Below are 19,615 nucleotides of genomic sequence, written 5' to 3'. Positions count from 1 at the left end.
AGGAAATTGACATTGGTACAATCTACAGACCTTAGTCTGTAGAAATCTTAGTCAGAGTTCATCAGATTTACATGCAGACAGAAGTGTTCCATCTCCATAAAGATCTCCTTTGTGGTATCCCTTTGTACTCAGCAAGCCACCATCCCATATCCCATTCTTTTTTTTTTTTTTTTAATATTTACTTATTTATCTTTGAACGAGAGAGCACAAGTGGGAGAGAGGCAGAGAGCCACAGGGAGACACAGAATCCAAAGCAGGCTCTAGGCTTTGCGCTGTCAGCACAGAGCCCGACATGGGGCTTGAACCTCTGAACCGTGAGATCATGACCTGAGCAGAATTCAGATGCTTAACTGACTGAGCCACCCAGGTGCCCCCCGACATCCCATTCTTAACACTTGGCCACATCTAATCTATTCTCCATGTCTGTAATTTTGTTACTTTGAGATGTTACATAGATGGAATCATGCAGCATAGTAGTTTCCCAGGGCTGCTAAAACAAATGGCTACAAACTGAGCTGTTTAAAACAAGAGAAACTTATTCTCTCACAGTTCTGGAGGCTAGAGGTCCAAAATCAAGGTGTCAGCAGGGCCATGCTGGCTCAGAAAGGCCTCTAAGGAAAGATCCAGTCCAGATCTCTTTTAGCCTCGCGGTCGGTCGCCAGCTTCTTTGGCTTGCGGCCACATCACTCCAATCTCTGCCTCAGTCTTCACATTACTTTCCCCTCTGTCTGTGTTCTCCTCTGTGTGTCTTATATAAGGATTTATGTCAATGACTTTAGGACACACCTAGGTAATCTAGGATAATCTCCTCATTTCAAGATACTCAATTTAATTACATCTGCAAAGGCCCTGAGAAAGGAGTATGCCTGCCATGGGTGGCTGGAGCTCAGTGAGTGAGGGCTAGAAAAGGAGGAGATGTAGTAGGAAATGTTAGAGGAGGATAGTAGGAGAAAATGCAAAAATTAGAATGCCAGTTAATAATAACTTAGCTGCCATACACACGCATGCACACACACACACACACACACACACACACACTTTGGAGTCAAAGTATGGGGTGTATATTATTAGTATTGTTTTGTGAATATGGACTCAATGTCAGGAGAGATTAAATGATTTGACATCTATTCTAAGCCACGGAAAATCCAAGTAAACTGTCCTTTGTCCTAAACCTAGCATATATGTTTCTAACAGCCACATTCAATGTCTCAATCCTCCCTGGACAGTGTTAGGTAAACAGTGCCAACTTTTCCCCCTTCATTTTCCTCCTTTCTAGATTATATGCAGACTAGTTTCTTATGGCAACACATTCTTTCTTCTGAGTACACTACAGGAACTTACATTTTATCTTCATCCAGATCAATATACTTGATGTTGCTAAGGTTTGATTGTGTGACGGTCACAATTATTATTAGATTGTAGTGCTGATTTTGTTTTTGTTTGTTTTTCTGAGTGAATTCATCACTACTTATTTAAGACATTGTTGGTAGAAAGCCAAGCCCATACTTGAAAGAGTGTCAGTCCTAAATTGATGTCATGTACTTCACTTTCAGTTGTGTTTTGCTCCAACCCCAGCTGGTTTACTATTCTGGTTTACCTGATTTTTTTTTTTTTAACATTTATTCATTTTTGAGAGACAGAGAGAGACAGAGCATGAGTGAGGGAGGGCAGAAAGAGAGGGAGACACAGAATCCAAAGCAGGCTCTAGGCTCCAAGCTGTCAGCACAGAGCCCGACATGGGTCTTGAACCCATGAACCGTGAGATCATGACCTGAGCCGAAGTTGGACACTTAACTCACTGAGCCAGCCAGGCACCACTGGTTTACCTCACTTTCTTTCCCACAACTCTGCTCCTGCCTCTTCATCTTTCAGCAGAGACCCAGACTCTCCTCCTCCTGGAATGATACATTAAGAATGACCTTAAGGTAACCAATCTCTAGACTTTGGACTAGAGGCAGTCCACGGACTGCTTAGTTTCCTATAAGACACACTCTACTGCATTGTTGAAGCTTTGCCTAGCTGGAAGCAATTTCTCTTCCAAACTTGAAAAGCTCTTACTGTCTGTTCTTTTACTAAAGCAGGGTTTTATTTCCCCAGCTAAACTGTAAGCTGGTGAAGGTCAAAACCTAGTTTATATTTCTTTACCTGCCTCCCACCCTGCAACCCCATCCATGTGCCCTAAACAGAGGGAGGTGCTTGGTAAATACCTGTGAAATAAAATAACTTTAGGGATAAGAAGTGACTTTTTTTTTCATTTGACAGAGAGAGCATGCATGCATGAGCCAGGGAGAGGGGCAGAGGGAAAGAGAGAATCTTAAGTAGGATCCACTCTCAGTGCAGAGGCCAATGCAGAGCTCTGTCCCATCACCATGAGATGATGACCTGAGCTGAAATCAAGAGTTGGATGCTTAACTGATGGAGCCACCCAGGCACCCCAAGAAGTGACTTTTTAGTATAAATTGGTGAGACTCTATTAGGAGAAAAATCATCATTCTCAGATGTAACATATTGTGAAAGAATTTCAAACACTTTCCAAAATAACTCAAACATCCAGACAAAGAAAAACTCATGTCTATTCTCTACGGCTATGTTTTTATTTTTACTATTCTTATTTTTTTTAATTTTGTAATGTTTATTTAATTTTGAGAGAGAGACAGAGACAGAGTGTGGGTGGGGGAGGGGCAGAGCGAGGGAGACACAGAATCCAAAGCAGGCTCCAGGCTCTGAGCTGTCAGTACAGAGCCTGACGCGGGTTTCGAACTCACAAACCATGAGATCGTGACCTGAGCTGAAGTAGGACGCTTCACTGACTGATCCACTCAGGAGCCCCTACTACTATTATTTTTTAAAGATTTATTTATTTTTGAGAGAGAGAGAGAGCACAAGTGGGGAAGGGGCAAGGAGAGAGTGGGGACAGAAGGTCTGAAGCAAGCTCTACGCTGACAGCTGCGAGCCCAATGCAGGGCTCAAACTCACAGCCATGAGATCATGACCTGAGCTGAAGTCAGAGGTTCAACCAACTGAGTCACCCAGGAACCCCTCTACAGCCATATTTGTTAAAAGTCAGGCTTATTAAAATTATGTAAAATTTTCCCTTTTAAAAGTTGTTCATTTCTGTGAATTTTGGGAGGTTTATACTGTAGTGTAGCCATCACCGTAGCCAAGATATAGATCACTGACATTACCTCCAAAATTCCCTTATACCTGTTTATAGTCAATCCCCTTCCCTAACCACTGGCCCCTGGCAAACGCTGATCTGATTTGTGTCTCTATTGACTCGCCTTTCCCAGAATGGCAATGGAACCATAAGGTAAGTGGCCTTTTGTATCTGGCTTCTTTCACTTAGCATAATGCTCTTGACATTCATCTATGCAGCTGCCTCATAGCTAGTTCCTTTTTATTGCTATTGGATGGGTCCAGAATATGCCTCTCACTGTGGCATAAAAATTTTTAGAAGGCATTTGAGTTCCTGAAACCTCTCACCTTCCTAAAAGCAGAGCCTCTCAAGAGTAGTTTTAAAAAACTTCAATTGTCATAACCCCTTCCCTGGGATCAACTAGGAACATAGACTCTTATCACTTATCCCAGAAGATGAGAGGTCTCCATACCGTATCACACATTGTCACAAAACAATCATATCTCTCGTCTCTTCTGAGGCCCATTTATCTTTCTAAAAACTCATTTGGTTTTCCCTTAAGTGCCCTTTCTTCCCCCACCTGCCCTTATTAAGAAGTCATTACTTTTCCCATAAGTGTCCTTCTCCTCCTCCCCTGCCCCTATTAGGATGGTATATAAGCCCCAGATTCTCACAGCCCCTTTGTGTTATATTTTACTGTGTACCCTTTTACATACCTTAATGAAAAGGATGATTGAATTTTATCTTTTGCTAATCTGTCTTTGGCAGTCTAATTCACAGGGCCCTGATCACTTAAAGTAAGAGAGTACAGGGAAAGTTTTAGTTCCCTGACACTATTATTCCATTGTATGGGTGTATTAAAATTTGTTTATCCACTAACCAATTGGACTTTTTTGGGTTGTTCCTAGTTTTTGGACACTTTCCTACAGGGTCTTTGCATGGCAAATATTTTCAATTCCCTTGAGTTAAGACTGTTAAAAAACAAAAATTGAACCAAGTAAATTTGAAAATCCAATTGACTTTATTAATCAGTTCATGAATTGGGCAGCCTCCCCTCTAGCAGGTAGAGCGGAACTCTGAGGAGTTGTACAAAATGGAATGTTTTATAAGGGGGGGGAGGGGCAAGGAAGTTATTAGCAAAGGGGAGAAAAGATGGTTTCAGACAAAGTCACCTTTCCTTAATGGGAAGGGCAGGGATATTATCATGCAGATTACCTCATCTTTTGAGGGGGGGAGTGGTGGGGGATGAAGAGGGCCCATGTGACAAATTACCTCATTGATGCTGATCAGAAAATTCCTAACTGATCAGTTAAGACTACATTTATGGAGGAGGTGGAAACTTGGCTTAAGTGACACCATTTTGGACCTGTGGTTCTTTTTAATAAGAACAACAGGATGCCTGAATTAAATGCTGTGTGTCTCTGTAAGAAACTACACAGACCAATTCCAACATTTCCATCAGTAATATATGAGAGTTCCAGTTGCTTAGTGTTCTTTTTTTTTTTTTAATAAAGTTTCAAAATTTTATTTCTAAGAGACAGAACAAACAGAGGAGGGGAAGAGAAAGAGGGGGAACAGAGGATCCAAAGCAGGCCCCGTGCTGACCGCAGACAGCCCAATGTGGGGTTCAAACACATGAACCCTGAGACCATGACCTGAGCTGAAGTTGGGTGCTTAACCAACTGAGCCACCCAAGTGCCCTGCTGAGCATTCTTTTTTTTTTTTTTTAAACGTTTATTTATTTTTGAGACAGAGAGAGACAGAGCATGAGCGGGGGAGGGGCAGAGAGAGAGGGAGACACAGAATCCGAAGCAGGCTCCAGGCTCTGAGCCATCAGCCCAGAGCCCCACGCGGGGCTCGAACTCACCGACCGTGAGATCGTGACCTGAGCTGAAGTTGGACGCTCAACCGACTGAGACACCCAGGCGCCCCTGAGCATTCTTTTCAATACTTCATATTGCCACCTCTTTAATTTTTAGCCATTCTAGTAAGTTAAATGATTATTTGAAGACAAATAAGGAAAAGGTGAGGTTTTACTCATCTACGAAACATTTATTGACAAAACCAGTGTCTGGTTTTAACTTTGGGTGGGTTGATATACTTTGTCAGATGTTTGATTTTCTTGACTATGGAAGGAATATTATCATATTGAGAACACACAAACAGTTTCTTATCTCCAGGCTCTCTCAGTCAGGTGAGAAAAACACGAGAAAGAAAATATGTATGAGTATACTTTGGGAGCACAGACTGGGAGCTTTTTGCTTCTCTATGGAAGGAAGGAAAAGACTGACAGAAGTTGTCTTTTAAGTTAAGTCCCATTTCCCCTAAATTGATGTTGAGTTTTGTAGGTTAAAATGTTGATGCTGGGTCTTTAGTATTTTAAATGCAATAGAGGACAATAAGGCTTTCCCTAGCCAAAAAGTAATTAATCTTAATATGAAAATAGGCTTGGGTGCCTGGCTGGTTCAGTCAGTATATAGCATGTGACTCTTGATCTCAGAGTTGTGAGTTGGAGCCCCACGTTGGGTATAGAGATTGCTTAAATAAACAAATACATCTTTAAAAAATACATATATGAAGATAGGCTTAAAAGTTAGGGACATATAGGGATGCTTGGGTGGCTTAGTCTGTTAAGCGTCTGACTTCAGCTCAGGTCATGATCTCATGGTTTGTGGGTTCGAGCCCCATGTCAAGCTCTGTGCTGCCACCTCAGAGCCTGGAGCCTGCTTCAGATTCTGTGTCTTCCTCTCTCTCTCTCTGCCCCTCCTCCCCCCTCTCTCTCAAAAACAAAATAAACATTAAAAAAAAAAAGTTAGGGAACTATAGATCTGAAAAGACTTCTTACCTTAGGTATACCTTGTCTGTGCAACCATTGAACAAAGTGGCTTATCAGGTCCAGAGGAGTAAGATGTTTTTGGGAAGGGGGCCACTGGGGCCAGGGAAAAATAGAGGGAAGACTGGAGATTTTGAGAAATGTGGAAAGAGCATCTGTCTGGCTGGAAATCTGAGCCCCTGAATCCTAGTTCCAGCCATACCCTAACTTGAGTGCAAACCTGCATAAGCCAAATGCTTTGCAAGTCTATCTTTCATCTATAAAATAAGCGCTTGGACGCCTAAGATCTTTTTCAATTGTGAGATTTTGTGGTCTGCATATTATATGGGGGGAGAATTCTGGGAGGAAGGACAATGACAAAAGCCAAAGTAAATGGGCACCTGGGTGGCTCAGTTGGCTAAGCATCTGACTTCAGCTTAGGTCATGATCTCACGGTTCATGAGTTCCAGCCTTGCATTGGGCTCTCTGCTGTCAGCACAGAGCCTGCTTCGGATCCTCTGTCCCCCTCTCCCTCTGCTCCTCCCCCACTTATGCTCGCTCTCTTTCTCTCTCTCTCTCCCTCAAAAATAAATAAACATAAAAAAAAAAAAGGCCAAAGTAAAGAGAATGCAGGGGAGGGGCAGGGCAATACAGATGCAGCTCTCCATGGAGGGGTGTGGCTTACATTTAAACACTGGCAAATAGAGGGGCACCAGAGGCTCAACAGACTGTTAGGGGCACCAAGGAAAATCCAACTAGAGATTGGTGTGTGAAACTAAGGCTATGCTAGGAATACAATATGCAGAAGGGCAGAAGGGAGATTTCCAACAGGAAGGTAGACCACAGGAACCAGGGGTCCAGGAGCATTGTTTTATTCATTCAACAAATAGTTATTGAAAAGGGGCTATTTTAGGGGAGATTCAAAGAGGCAGGCTAGCATGTAGCATGAGGGAAGTCTGTAATAGGTACTGAACTGAGGGTACTGATATGAGTACAAGATGTCTCCACTTTGAGAAACTGCAAAAACCAAGGTACTATCCCCTAACCATTCATTTCACAAACTCTTACCATGTTATAGGCACAGAAAATACCAATTTCATTGTCATTGTCCTTCTAGTGAGGAAAGAAAATAAATAAGATAAATAAAATACATAGCATGTTAGTTAGTGATAACTGCTAATAAGAAGGACAACAGGGATGCCTGGGTGGCTCAGTCAGGTAAGCACCCAATTCTTGATTTGGCTAAGGTCATGATCTCAGGGTGTGTTTGAGCCCTGAATTTGGGATTCTCTCTCTTTCCCTCTCTCTCCCTGCCCCTCCATGGATCTCTCTCTCTCTCTCTCTCTCTCTCAAAATAAATAAAATTTAAAAAGAAAGGACAACATGATTAGATGCAAAATGGAGGAGGTTGTAATTCTGAAATCGTGGCATCTGAATCAAGGAGAGGTGGGAATGAGCAGCATGGATAGAGGGTACTGGACAGTCTTTCAGAAGAGGAACAGCAAACAGAACAGGGAACCAAAAGGGGGAGAGTAGCCAGGGTTCAAGGAGGCCAGTGAGGCTGAAAGGAAGAGGAACAAGGAAGAGTTGTTCAAAGTGTGGTTGGGGTTCCAGGAGAGGGTAGGATGGAACCCAGCTCATTCTGGAGTTTCCTTGTTCACCTCCCTTCCTTCTCTTAGCACTTAGGGGACATCTCTGTGTCTCAAGCTGCAGATACTATAGTGGATAAGACCCTGTGCTCAATTGTCAGAACCAGAAAAATAGGTCAGGGTCCAAATGGAAGCAAGGATAGATGATCCTGCATTTAGTAGAACTGGACCAGGCCTTAAATCCCTGTCTTCAGACAATGCCAATCTTTTTTTTTTTTTTTCAAGATTTTATTTATTTTTTTAATGTTTTTTAACTTTATTTTGAATAAGAGTGAGAGAGTGCATGTGTGAGCAGGGGAGAGGGGCAGAGGGAGAGGGAGAGAGAGAATTCCAATGACATGGGACTCTATCTCACAAACCATGAGATCATGACCTGAGCGGAAATCAAGAGTTGGATGCCTAACCCACTGAGCCACTCAGGCGCCCCTTTTAAGATTTTATTTTTAAGTAATCTCCACACCCAATGTGGGGCTCAAACTTACAACCCTGAGATCAAGAGTTGAATGCTCTACTGACTGAGCCAGCCAGGGGTTCCACAGACAACACGTGTCTTGAGGCCAGTTATGTTTCAAGGCTACTGGTATGTCTCCACAGGGGCAAAAGAGAGCCATAGAGAAGAAACTAGGGATGTCACGTATATTGAACTTAAAAATATATAATTGTGGGCACCTGGATGGTGCAGTCGGTTAAGTGCCTGACTCTTGATCTTGGCTTAGGTTATGATCTCACAGTTTGTGAATTTGAGCCCTGAACTGGGCTCTGTGTTGACAGCTTGGAGGCTGCTTGGGATTCTGTCTCTCCCTCTCTCTGTCTCTCCCTATTCCTGTACTGCACGTGCTCTCTCTCTCCCCAAAATAAATACACTTTAAAAAATTAAAAATATATGTATATAATTGTACTAGGAAAAACTACACATCATTTGAAATTTCAAACAGAATAAAAAGTATCCTAGATTTCCAAGCTGCTGACAATTTTAGACATCACTAGTCCAACCTCTTCATTTTACAGGCAAAATTCAAGAGAAGTGATTTCTCAAAGCAACAGAGGGAAGGAGAAACAATTCTCTAGCCTACCTGCCCTATACTTGCTGTTCTTTCTTCCTCCCCCCTCCTTCTTTCTTTCTTTTCCCTCTCTCTTTCTTTCTTCCCCCCTTTTCCTTCCTTCTTTCCTTCCTTTCTCTTTCTGTTCTTTTTCTTTTTTTTTTCCTTTGTAAACTTGCTGAAACAAGGACTCAAAAAATTGGCTTAAGACTCAAAGTTGTTCCTTTCCACGAAAATCTTCAGTAAAAGGTAAAAGATTTGTATGATTTGAAGAGAAACCAGAGTATCCAGTGCACTTTCCATCCCAACTTTTTTTTACCTTCACTAAAAGTTTCAGAATAAGGTTATAGAGAAAGCAAAGCACTATTTTTTAAGTTGTCTTTTAAGTTCACTGTGAACTAAATGAGGAATAGAAATTGTGCTTACTCACAGAGCACAAACTTCAGAACCAGAGTTCAATTCCTGAAGGATCAGTTGGGGAGGAGATTCCTGGAGGGGTGAGCAGTGACAGGTACCACTAAAAATGCAAAGAGAGTGGCGGGAAAGGCCTGAAACATTGGTCCTTGACACACAAATGTCTTCCCTTTGGCTGGTGACAGGAAGAGTGGAAGTGAAATCTTTTAACATCAGAATGGAGATGTTGTATCCCAATTTTTATTCACAAATTTGAGTCATGTAATATGTAAAACAGGTATTTGAATTTCAGTGTAACATTAATGTGGGTTCAGTCAAACTAAGCTCTTTTCTAGAGAAAAAAATGAAACACAGTTGGGAATAAAAAGCACGTAGAAGCACAAACACATTTTACCAAAATTTTGAAATAAATCTCCAGAGGAAATGTTATTAAAAACATATGATAACATTTTAGTTTAGTAAAAAATTGACGAATTAAATACGTAGGAAAGACCCCATATTCTCAAAATAAGAAAACCAGAACTCATTCATGTGTCAAAGTCTTTATCTTGCAGAAGATCTTAAATTTTGGATGCAGCAAAGTAAAATACAGCCTCTTGAGAAACAATTAAGAATTCAAGTTCATAGCACCAGCTCTCCCAAAGGAAATTTTCTATTGATTTGTAACTTGGCCTTGAATTTGACCTGTGGCCTTCATGTCATGATAATTTGGGTCACTCTGAATATGCCATCTCTTGAACAAGGGCCTCTGCTAATTTTAAATGAATGCAGCTGCCAATTTGCCATTCTTCTTTTTGCATCACAATATGTGGGAATAACTTCGCAATTAATAAAACATCTCCAGCAAGCAGTCAGACTGAGGAAATGAAGGACATTTATCGAGTAAATTTAAAAAGAGATGTCTCATTTTTGCCTTTTTGGACTTAAAAAAAAGGGAAAGAAAACAGTTTATGCCTTTGAGGGCTTTGATAGAGGCCAGAATTGTTCCCTGGGTTATAGCATCTAAAAAAGCCGTGCAGCTCAAACCAGATTTTAGTTAAAAAGAAAAAAAGAAATTAAAAAAAAAAGTAGAGATAAGTTTGTAGCAGACCTAAAACTTCTTTCTTCTTTTCCTTTCCTCCCTCCCTCCCTTCTTCCTTCCCTCTTTTCTTTCCCTCCCTCCCTTCCTCTCTCTTCTTTCCTTTCTGCATTTCTTTCCTCTCTTTGGTTCAATGAGAATGAATACTTCCCAAGTTTGAATCACAGGAAGTGCTTGCATTTGATATGAAGTAACCAAACCTTTAGTGGTTAAGCCCCTAAGGCCTTTATTCCATCTTGCATCTAAAGCTGCACTAATTAATAATGTACTGTCCTGGGGCACCTGGTGAGCTTAGTCCTAGGAGCATGAGACTCCTGATCTCTGGGTTGTGAGTTCAAGCCCCAGGTTGGGTGTGAAGATTGCTTAAATAAATACAAAACTTAAAAATAAAAAAATACTGTGCTAGTATAGGGAGACAAGGGTCCTACTGAGGTGTAGACCAGGAAAGTGAGGAGTATGGAAGTTGTGTCATAAGAGAAGCAAGTGAAGGAACTTGAAAAAGAAGGGGAGCTGGAACAGGAGTTAGGCAAGGCTCAATTGATGGGTTTTTGAGCTGGCTGTTTGCACTGTGTAGAATGTTCCTTCCCCTACTTTCCACCTATTGAAATTCTCCCAATAATGTAAGGCCAGATTGGATCATCATCTACTTTGAGAAGTTTCTAGATCCTCTTCGCTAGGGACCATCTCCCTACTTTGAACCCCCATAGCATTTGCTGCTACTTCTTTTTTAATAGTAATGGTAGTCCAACATGTCCAGATCAGGTTAGTCAGGGCCTTGAATGCTACACGGAGAGGTGTAAGGAAGCCATTAAATTTCTGAGGATGGGCATGATCCAAGGTATCAAAGGCAGACTAAGAAGGCGTTTCTGGTGTAAACAGAAGGCAAGGGGTACATGAGACTACATTCTCTCTTTTTTTTAAAGCATATTATCATGCTCCAGGTATTATGCATGGTTACCCCACTTTATAAACATGGAAGCCAGGTTACTCTCCGACACATGGTCGCCAGGCAGCCTCCTTGTCCTGGGCTTTACCCTCTGTAATCTGAGGATAATTGCTCCACTAAAATCGTGTTTTGAAGGCTCAGGAATGACCTGCTTCGTGCCACGTCTATGGACTTGTCCCCTCAGTTCTGAGTCCGTGATCTTCCCGAGACATTTGTTTTTTCACAACTCACGAACGAATTGCTTTTCCTCGCTTATAGTTTAAATTTGGGATGCACTTTTACCGAGTGAGTATAACGAAGCTTAATTAGTTAAAGGGTGGCTATGGGTGGAGATTTCAAGAGATTCTAAAGGGTATTTCCGAGCCCTTTAGACTTGAAAGGCGGGTGACAATAGTTCTAAAGAGAACGGTCAAAGCCGGCAGATTTTTTCTTTTAACAGCTCTATTCTCATCCAGGCGCGGCAAGGCTGGGGGGCTACTTCTCTGTTGTTTGTTTACAAAAGAAATCAAGAAAGGGAGCGGGGCTCGCCTCTTTTTTGACCTAAGGACTAGAGTGAGGGGTCGGGAGGATTAGGTGCGGCTCCCCCTAGGCGCGCCCACAGCCCAGCCACGGCCCAGGGCAACCCCCTTCGCCAAGGGGCGGGGCGCGCCGGGCGGCCACGCGCGCGGGCGGCGGGGTGGGCGTGTCCCGCGGGCGCGCGCGGGCGGTGGAGGGGGCGTGTCTCGCGGGCGGCGGCGGCGGCGGCGCGGGCTGGGTGCGCGGCGCAGCCTCCTGTGCTGGAATGTGCGGCTCCCGCGAGCTCGCGGTGCAGCAGAAGAGCAAGCGCCGCCGAGGCCCCGGGCCACAGACCCCGGCGGCGGCGGCGGCGGCGGCGCCTGGGACGGCGTGGCGAGAGCCGGCGGCTTGAGCACTCTCTGTAGTCCCTCTCTTGGGCCTTGCGGGCCTCGACGTCCCCAGCGCCCAACTTTTCCATCCTCCCACTCCCCTCCCCCCGAAACTCCAGCAACAAAGAAAAGTAGTCGGAGAAGGAGCGGCGACTCCGGGTCGCCGGCCCCTCCTCCCCTAGGACGGCCGGTAAGCGCGGCGGAGGGCTGGGGGCTCAGTCGCAGTGGGGGAGGGCCGGCCGGGCGGCGGCGGCGGCAGCGGCGGCAGCGGCAGGGGGAGGGCGCGGAAGGACGCGGAGCGAGGCGCTGTCCAGGGCTGATTTGCAGATACTGTGGCTCCGGCGGCGGCCGCCGCGCCGGGCGGGGGCGGGCGGCCGAGGGGGATCGGGTTACACCGGCGCGGCCTCGGGGCTGGGCCGGGGGCGTCCATGGGGAGCGGCGCGGAGCCAGAACCCCCTCCCCAATCGAGGCCAGGCCGCCGCCTCCGCGCGGGCCCGGGCGCCCCTCGAGTCGAGTCCTGAGGCCAAGGAGCGGAGCTGCTTGAGGCCCTGGTCCTGAAACTTCCTCCCCGTCCTCCTGCTCCCAGGTCCCGCCGCAGCCCCTCGTCGGCCCGCGGCCCTCCCGTCCCCCTCCCTCTCTGGCCTCTCCCTTTCGCCGGAAGGCGCCGTTGAGTGCGGCCGGGCGGGTTGAGTCAGCCCCGCGGCCCGGGCGGTTCCGCCAATGGGGCTGGACAGCGATTTCTGCTCTCGGGCCGCCCCGCCGCCGCGGCCCTCCGCACCCGGCCACCTAGGCGCGCGAGCTGGCGGGGTTGGGGCGCGCGTCCCGCGGGGCGCTGTGGCGGAGTGAGTTCGCAAACTTCCGGGGCGCGGGGGAGGCGGCCAGCGCGCGTGGGGCCCCCCTCCGGCGCTTGGGGCCCGACGCCTCCGGAGGGCGCCCGCGGAGCCTCCCGGGCCCTCGGCGGAGGGCGAGTCCAGGGGCCGTGAGAGGAGCCGGGACGCCGGCAACGCGGTAACTTTCTTCCCTCTACCCAAGACTCGGGGCCCGCAGGCCGGGGAGGGGACAATCCCGAATGGGGAAGATTTGGTCTGGCCCAGCGGCGCCCCGAGTTTGACCACCTTGCCTTTCTTAGTGTTGGGGAGCTCAGGAAAAGCTTCAGGACGAGTGTTGGGGCAACTCCCGCGAGTTGGTGTGTAAATGTGTGCAGTGAGCGGGCCCAGCCGAGAGGAAGCGAGAGCGCCCGAGTTTGCAAAGAGCTGCTTTGTGTTTGGTATTTTGAGAAAATGGCCGAATGCCTATTTCAGTCAGGAATGCCGCCGCCGAGGCAGGCGCTGGTGGCAGCCACACATAGGAATTCGTGCAACACGTTGGGTTTTCGGGCTGTGCTTAGACGGCCTTCCTGACGAACGTTAAAATTCCTTTAGGGGTGGTAGTTAGGGTTCAGGGGGGTATTAGAAAACTCGATTTTGGGTAAATTGCCAAGTAGCCTAGGCTGTTAAGCCCTGGGGCAGCTTTTGCCCTCAGTTTGCTTTCTGTGATGGCATTTGATTCCAACTTTTGGTACGTTGGTTTGTGTTTATGCACCTGGATGAAACGGATTACTTTTTGTATTGGGGTTTGGTTTTATTTTTTGAGTGCTTGTCACTTTACTTTTTTTTAATTTGCAAGGCAGCACTCAATTTGAGAATACCACGTTTTAGATTGGAAAGTAATGTGGTTAAGGCGATTTTAAAAGCCCAACATGTTTTCAAGAAGGTGATCTTGTAATGGCTTCCACTAAGCAAGTAGGCCAAGTCAAGCACAATGCGAGAAAGTCGCTGATTGTCCGGTTGAGTTGTACGATTATTAGCGGGGCCTTAAGTTTCTTTATTTTCATTTGTGAAGTTTTGAATACAGGGAGCTTCCTTTTTTCATAGGAGAAAAGGTCTGTAGTTGTTTTTGTTTTTGTTTTTTGTTGTTTTTCCCTTTTAAACAGATCTAGTCATTAAAAATAAACTAAGTGTTACTTTTTTACAGTAGTTTATTCTTCTGGAGTTAGTTAAGTTCATCTGAAAGTCAATTCAGTTGACCAATTACTATAGGCTTCTACTTTCCAGACACGTTTGTACTTTATAAATGCATAGTATGGCTTTTTGATTTCTCCCTTTTCTGATTTAGACAAGTAAACCGTTGAAGGGGAAATTGGGAGGACAGCAATTAACTATTCATGTATTAAATTTAAATATAATTTTAGTTAATGTTAAAGATGAAGTTATTTTTTTTCACCAGAAAAATGAAAAGCACTTGAGGGAAGGCATGCCACTGGGTAGGCCAAGTTGATGGATGAGTTATGTCAAACAATTGATAGAATTTTTTGCAGGGATAAGAGAAATTTTTTTGATGACTGCAATAAAATTTGGAATTACAAAAATATTTTAAAGCCTTAATTTTAGCAATTAATGAACCTCATTGAATTTAAAGGTTATATTTGAGAAAATTTTTTTAAGACATGAATGATGTCTTGGATGTTGTGTTTAAACTGGTACTTTGTGGTTTTTGTTTTATTTTGAATTCAGAATACAGTCATGGCCACCCAGGTAATGGGGCAGTCTTCTGGAGGAGGAGGGCTGTTCACCAGCAGTGGCAACATTGGCATGGCTTTGCCTAACGACATGTATGACTTGCATGACCTCTCCAAAGCTGAACTGGCTGCGCCTCAGCTTATCATGTTGGCAAATGTGGCCTTAACTGGGGAAGTAAATGGCAGCTGCTGTGATTACCTGGTTGGTGAAGAAAGACAGATGGCAGAATTGATGCCTGTTGGAGATAACAATTTTTCAGATAGTGATGGAGAAGGACTTGAGGAGTCTGCTGAAATAAAAGGTGAACCCAGTGGACTGGAAAACATGGAACTGGAAAGTTTGGAACTGAGTGTTGTAGAACCACAGCCTGTGTTTGAGGTATCAGCTGCCCCAGAAATTTATAGCTCAAATAAAGATCTTCCTCCTGAAACATCAGGAGCAGAGGACAAATGCAAGAACTTGAAGAGCAAACCCTTTCGCTGTAAACCATGCCAGTATGAAGCAGAATCTGAAGAACAGTTTGTGCATCACATCAGAGTTCATAGTGCCAAGAAATTTTTTGTGGAAGAAAGTGCAGAGAAGCAAGCAAAAGCCAGAGAATCTGGGTCTTCTACCACAGAAGAGGGAGATTTCTCCAAGGGCCCCATTCGCTGTGACCGCTGTGGCTACAATACCAATCGATATGATCACTATACTGCTCACCTGAAACACCACACCAGAGCTGGGGATAATGAGCGAGTTTACAAGTGCATCATTTGCACATACACCACAGTAAGCGAATATCACTGGAGGAAACACTTGAGAAACCATTTTCCAAGGAAAGTATACACATGTGGAAAATGCAACTATTTTTCAGACAGAAAAAATAATTATGTTCAACATGTTCGAACTCATACAGGTAAGAGTACCTTTGTAGTCCATAAGTTCAACTCACTTCTGATAGTCAATTCAGTAAATAGTTAAAAGTAGTACTGCAGAAGGGGGGTCTGTTTTCAAGTCCTGGTTCAGTTATTTGCTGTCTTTTTGACCTTGGATAAGTCATTTAACCTTTTTGTGCTTCAGTTACTCTCTCCATGGGGGTAACTATATGGGACTGGAAGACAAGTGAAGAAACACTTATTTGAAAGAATGGGCAAGATAACTATTATCAGTGTTATTGCTAAAATTCGTATTCTAACAACTTGGGATTGATCATTTAGCTAAATTAGACTACTATTTTTTTAGAAGATGTGTTTAGTTGATAGTGAATACATCTAAGATGCAGTATAGTTTCCCGAAGGAATTGAGCACTTAGACAAAAAGGAAAACTCAATGATTAACCCTTGCATAGATCCGTTTAACAGAAACAAGCTTTTTATTTATTTTTTTAATATTTATTTTTGAGAGAGACAGAGACAGCATGAGCTAGGGAGAGGCAGAGAGAGAGGGAGACACAGAATCCAAAGCAGGCTCCAGGTTCTGAGCTGTTAGCATAGAGCCCAACGTGGAGCCCAACACAGGGCTCAAACCCACAAACTGCGAAATCATGACCTAGGTTGAAGTAGGACGCTTAACCGACTGAGCCACCCAGGTGCCCTAGCCTTCAGCTTTTTTAAAAAATTTGTTTTGTGGTATTCAGTTCCTACATAGAACAACTTAACTTGTCCCCAAAACATAGGAATGTGAGAAGTTAGTTTTTGAAAGATTGGTGGGATTACCACACTTGAATTCATTAGAAGAAAGCAAACACACATGTGGAAAATGCAGCTATTTTTCAGACAAAAAATAATACTGTTCAGCATGTTTGAACTCATACAGGTAAGAGGACCTTTCTAGTTTGTAAGTGTACTCTATCAAAAAAAAATGGAACAATCTTAAAAATACGAAAATTTTCAAATATCCCGAAGAGAATATGAACTTATACCCATTATTATCTGTATTCAACAGTTATCAGTATTTTATCACAGTTGGCAGTTTTTTTTTTTAATATCAGCTTTATTGAGATATAGTTCACTACAATGGAATTATCTGTTTAAAGTTACAATTCATTGGTTTTAGTATATTCACAAAAGCTGTGTAACTATCACCACAGTTTTTAGGACATCTTCACCCCAAAAAGAAACCCTATTAGTGGTTGCTCCCCATTTCTCCCCAACACCCCTTAATCATTCACTTTTGAATTGATTTCTAAATCTGTGTAAAGGGTCTTTCTCTCTCTCTCTCTCTCTCTCTCTCTCTCTCTCTCTCTTTTTTTTTTTTAAAGTAAGTTGTAGGCCCAGTGTGGATCCTGAAATCAAGAATTGCATGCCTCCCCAAGTGAGCCAGCTAGGCGCCCTAAGGGGTGTGTCTCTCTCTCTTTTTTAAAAAAATATTTTAGAGAGAGAGGATGTGTGAGTGGGGGGGGGAGGGGGGGAGAGAGGCAGAAAGAAAGAGAAGAATCTTAGGCAGATTCCATGCTGAGCCCAACGTGAGCTATGTCCCATGACCCTGGGATCATAACCTAAGCTGAAATCAAGAGTAGGTTGCCGAACTGACTGAGGCACCCAGGCTCTCTGAAGTCTCATTTTTTAAGAAAATGTTTGTAAATTATTGGGACTTAATTTTCTCATGTTACATTTTTTGCTAAGAATTGGTACCTTTGAGGACTGATTAGTGGTCTGAACAAAATGGATGGGATAATCTAATATGGTACTCTGGATCACAAATGAAAAGGGGTTGGTGGGATGCTGTTTGCATCAGGTCCCTTTTGCAAGAGTTATCACTCTGCAGGACTGAATCCCACAGGTAGAGCAGGGCACACAGTAGGGAGAAGGAATCGATAGTGCTTTACTGAAGTGGTAGACTTAAAACTTGCAGGTGAAATTCTATTACAAGAAGGATGTCTGCAGCAAGATTTCTAAGCCCCAGGAGATAGCTACTGAATTTAAAGCTTTAAAATCTAGTCAAATAAGAGAATTTGTAGATCTTTTGGAATTTGTTGTAACCTTTGACTATCTCCATACTTTGAAACCATTTTAATTTCAGAATTGAAAAAGTTCAAACATTATAAAATAACGTGGCATAGGAAATGAAAGTTACTTGGAACTTCTACCCCATTAAGTACTTAATAGTTTGAATTAAACAGACTGGCCTCATCTACAATGTCTTAAATTCCAGCTAGCATATATACTTCAGCCATAAGTACTTGATATTCATTTAATAATATTTTGAGAACCTTAGGGCTTAATTTAGATTGGCTGTGATCTGTAGAGCTTTCAGGTAGTAACCATGGCATGACTTTAATCTGTATACTTTGATGAACTGTTTTAATTGAGGTATAACTGATGATGAACTTTTACAAATATGTGTACTCCTGATCGCCATATCAGCACCCCAGTGCTTTTGTCTTGATACACTGGGATTTTTTTTGGTCAGTTGTATTTTGCTAATTCATATATTTCCTAAAAAGCTAAAAATGTATGGGGTGCCTGGGTGGCGCAGTCGGTTAAGCGTCCGACTTCAGCCAGGTCACGATCTCGCGGTCCGGGAGTTCGAGCCCCGCGTCAGGCTCTGGGCTGATGGCTCAGAGCCTGGAGCCTGTTTCCGATTCTGTCTCCCCCTCTCTCTCTGTTCCTCTCCCGTTCATGCTCTGTCTCTCTGTCCCAAAAATAAAAAAAAAATTAAAAAAAAATAATAAAAAACGTTGAAAAAAATTTAAAAAAACTAAAAATGTTTTCAACAATAAATTTAAATTTAAATTTGTTAATTTAAGAATATTTTTAGAACCAAAAAGAAAATGGAGAAAACTGGAAAAGTGTTTCAGTATTCAGTATTTTGTGTGTATTTCCAATTTTTTTGTAAAGTGTTTTAAAAAAAAATTTTTTTTTAACATTTATTTATTGTTGAGAGACAGAGAGAGACAGAGCATGAGCAGGGGAGGGGAAGAGACTGGAGGAGATACAAAATCTGAAGCAGGCTCCAGGCTCTTTGCTGTCAGCACAGAGCCCTATGCCGGGCTTGAACTCAGAAACCATGAGATCATGACCTGAGCCCAAGTTGGACGCTTAACCCTACTGAACCACCCATGTGCCCCCATGTAAAGTGTTTTTTTTAAACAACTCTTTGCCATTTCTTAATTTTTTTGTATAGTGTTTTATTTTAATCTAATTGCAGTCTAGGTGACTAATTTTTTTTTTAATGTTTATTTATTTTGAGAGCGAGTGCGTGCATGTGTGTGTGTCAGTGGCAGAGAGAATCCCAAGCAGGCTCTGTGCTGGCAGAGGTCATGACCTAAGCTGAAGTCAAGAATCGGAGGCTTAACCAACCGAGTGGCCTAGCTGCTCCTTTTTTAAGGGTATATTTTGTATACTGAAGTGTACCACCCACACCTTTTTTTCCACATTAATTTAAGGTTGATTATTTTCACAGAAGGCTAACATTGGTTGTATGTATCTCTCATTTCACATTTTAGTGTTAAACTTGTGTGGTCTCAATGCTTTTTGAAAAGATTCTTTTCTCCTTAATGTCACCTTATTTGTGATTTTTTTAAAAGCATTTTAAAACAGTTTGGTAGTGTATACATTGGAGGATAATATTTTGATTATATAAAGTCTGAGTATCTGGTGTTAAATGCATGGTTCTGAAGATTTGTATGTATTTATGGAAAAATAAATTCATTTAGTGCTGAAGAGTTAAAAAACGATAGAATCACTTCTCACTTAAGTAGTCTAGTTTTCAGATTCACTTAATAGGTTTCTTCTGTTCTTTATTGAGTGCCCAGTATTAGGTACTTATGCTAATCTTCAGAACAGTCTATTGAGGAATACAAGATAAGTTATAATAGTCCATGTTTACTGAGAGGTAACTGAAGTAATGTGCCCAAGGTTAGATACAACTAAGAATCAAAGTTTGATTCTCTTTTTATGGTTAATTATCATGGTGGTGGGCTGAGGATTATTTTTATTTGGGTCTTCAATCAGAAGATTTTTAATTTTGTGTGTTTGATATTTAACCAGTTCACAAATTTTACTTTAAAAGATGACATTTTAACCTTTATTTGTGACTGAAAAATCACTAAGTTTTCTAGAGTAGTTATGTGTATTTTGTAGAATTGAGCAGATAGAAGCAATCTATTGTTATA

At 43.0% G+C, this 19,615-nt stretch overlaps 2 protein-coding genes and 1 non-coding gene across 5 annotated transcripts in view; 1 reads left to right on the top strand and 2 right to left on the bottom strand.

Annotated features, from left to right (window-relative positions):
• REST (RE1 silencing transcription factor) overlaps nt 1-19,615 on the top strand; it is an 84,161-nt gene that overhangs the window by 49,061 nt on the left and 15,485 nt on the right. The window contains exons 1-2 of one of the 3 annotated variants that reach the window (XM_047856688.1): nt 11,815-12,149; nt 14,512-15,415. In XM_047856688.1, the coding sequence (XP_047712644.1) occupies nt 14,521-15,415 (895 nt within the window). In that variant the 5' untranslated portion in view covers nt 11,815-12,149; nt 14,512-14,520. Of the gene's footprint in view, nt 1-11,814; nt 12,150-12,317; nt 12,968-14,511; nt 15,416-19,615 lie in introns of those variants that run through there. The other 2 variants (XM_047856686.1, XM_047856687.1) reach the window with 2 other exon arrangements.
• On the bottom strand, nt 8,809-8,924 carry LOC125164973 (U5 spliceosomal RNA). The gene has a single exon (XR_007151884.1). It is a non-coding gene; the product is annotated as a U5 spliceosomal RNA (small nuclear RNA).
• On the bottom strand, nt 11,645-14,522 carry LOC125164889 (basic proline-rich protein-like). Its single transcript, XM_047857618.1, has 3 exons — nt 14,517-14,522; nt 12,602-13,212; nt 11,645-12,476 (listed from the first exon to the last, which is right to left on the bottom strand). The coding sequence occupies exons 1-3, from the start codon at nt 14,520-14,522 to the stop codon at nt 11,645-11,647; spliced, it is 1,449 nt and encodes a 482-aa protein (XP_047713574.1).

Source organism: Prionailurus viverrinus, chromosome B1 (assembly GCF_022837055.1).
Source record: "Prionailurus viverrinus isolate Anna chromosome B1, UM_Priviv_1.0, whole genome shotgun sequence".
In the NCBI taxonomy this organism is placed as follows: domain Eukaryota; kingdom Metazoa; phylum Chordata; class Mammalia; order Carnivora; family Felidae; genus Prionailurus; species Prionailurus viverrinus.
The sequence above is the reverse complement of the archived record's forward strand: the minus strand, read 5'-3'. Positions and strand labels throughout refer to the sequence as shown.

Bases quoted from the DNA above. Each gene is read 5' to 3' on its own strand.
- LOC125164889 (XM_047857618.1), bottom strand. The intron at 12,477-12,601 runs GCCAGAGAGGGA...CCTTGGCCTCAG, and splicing joins CCTTCCGGCGAAAGGGAGAG to GACTCGACTCGAGGGGCGCC.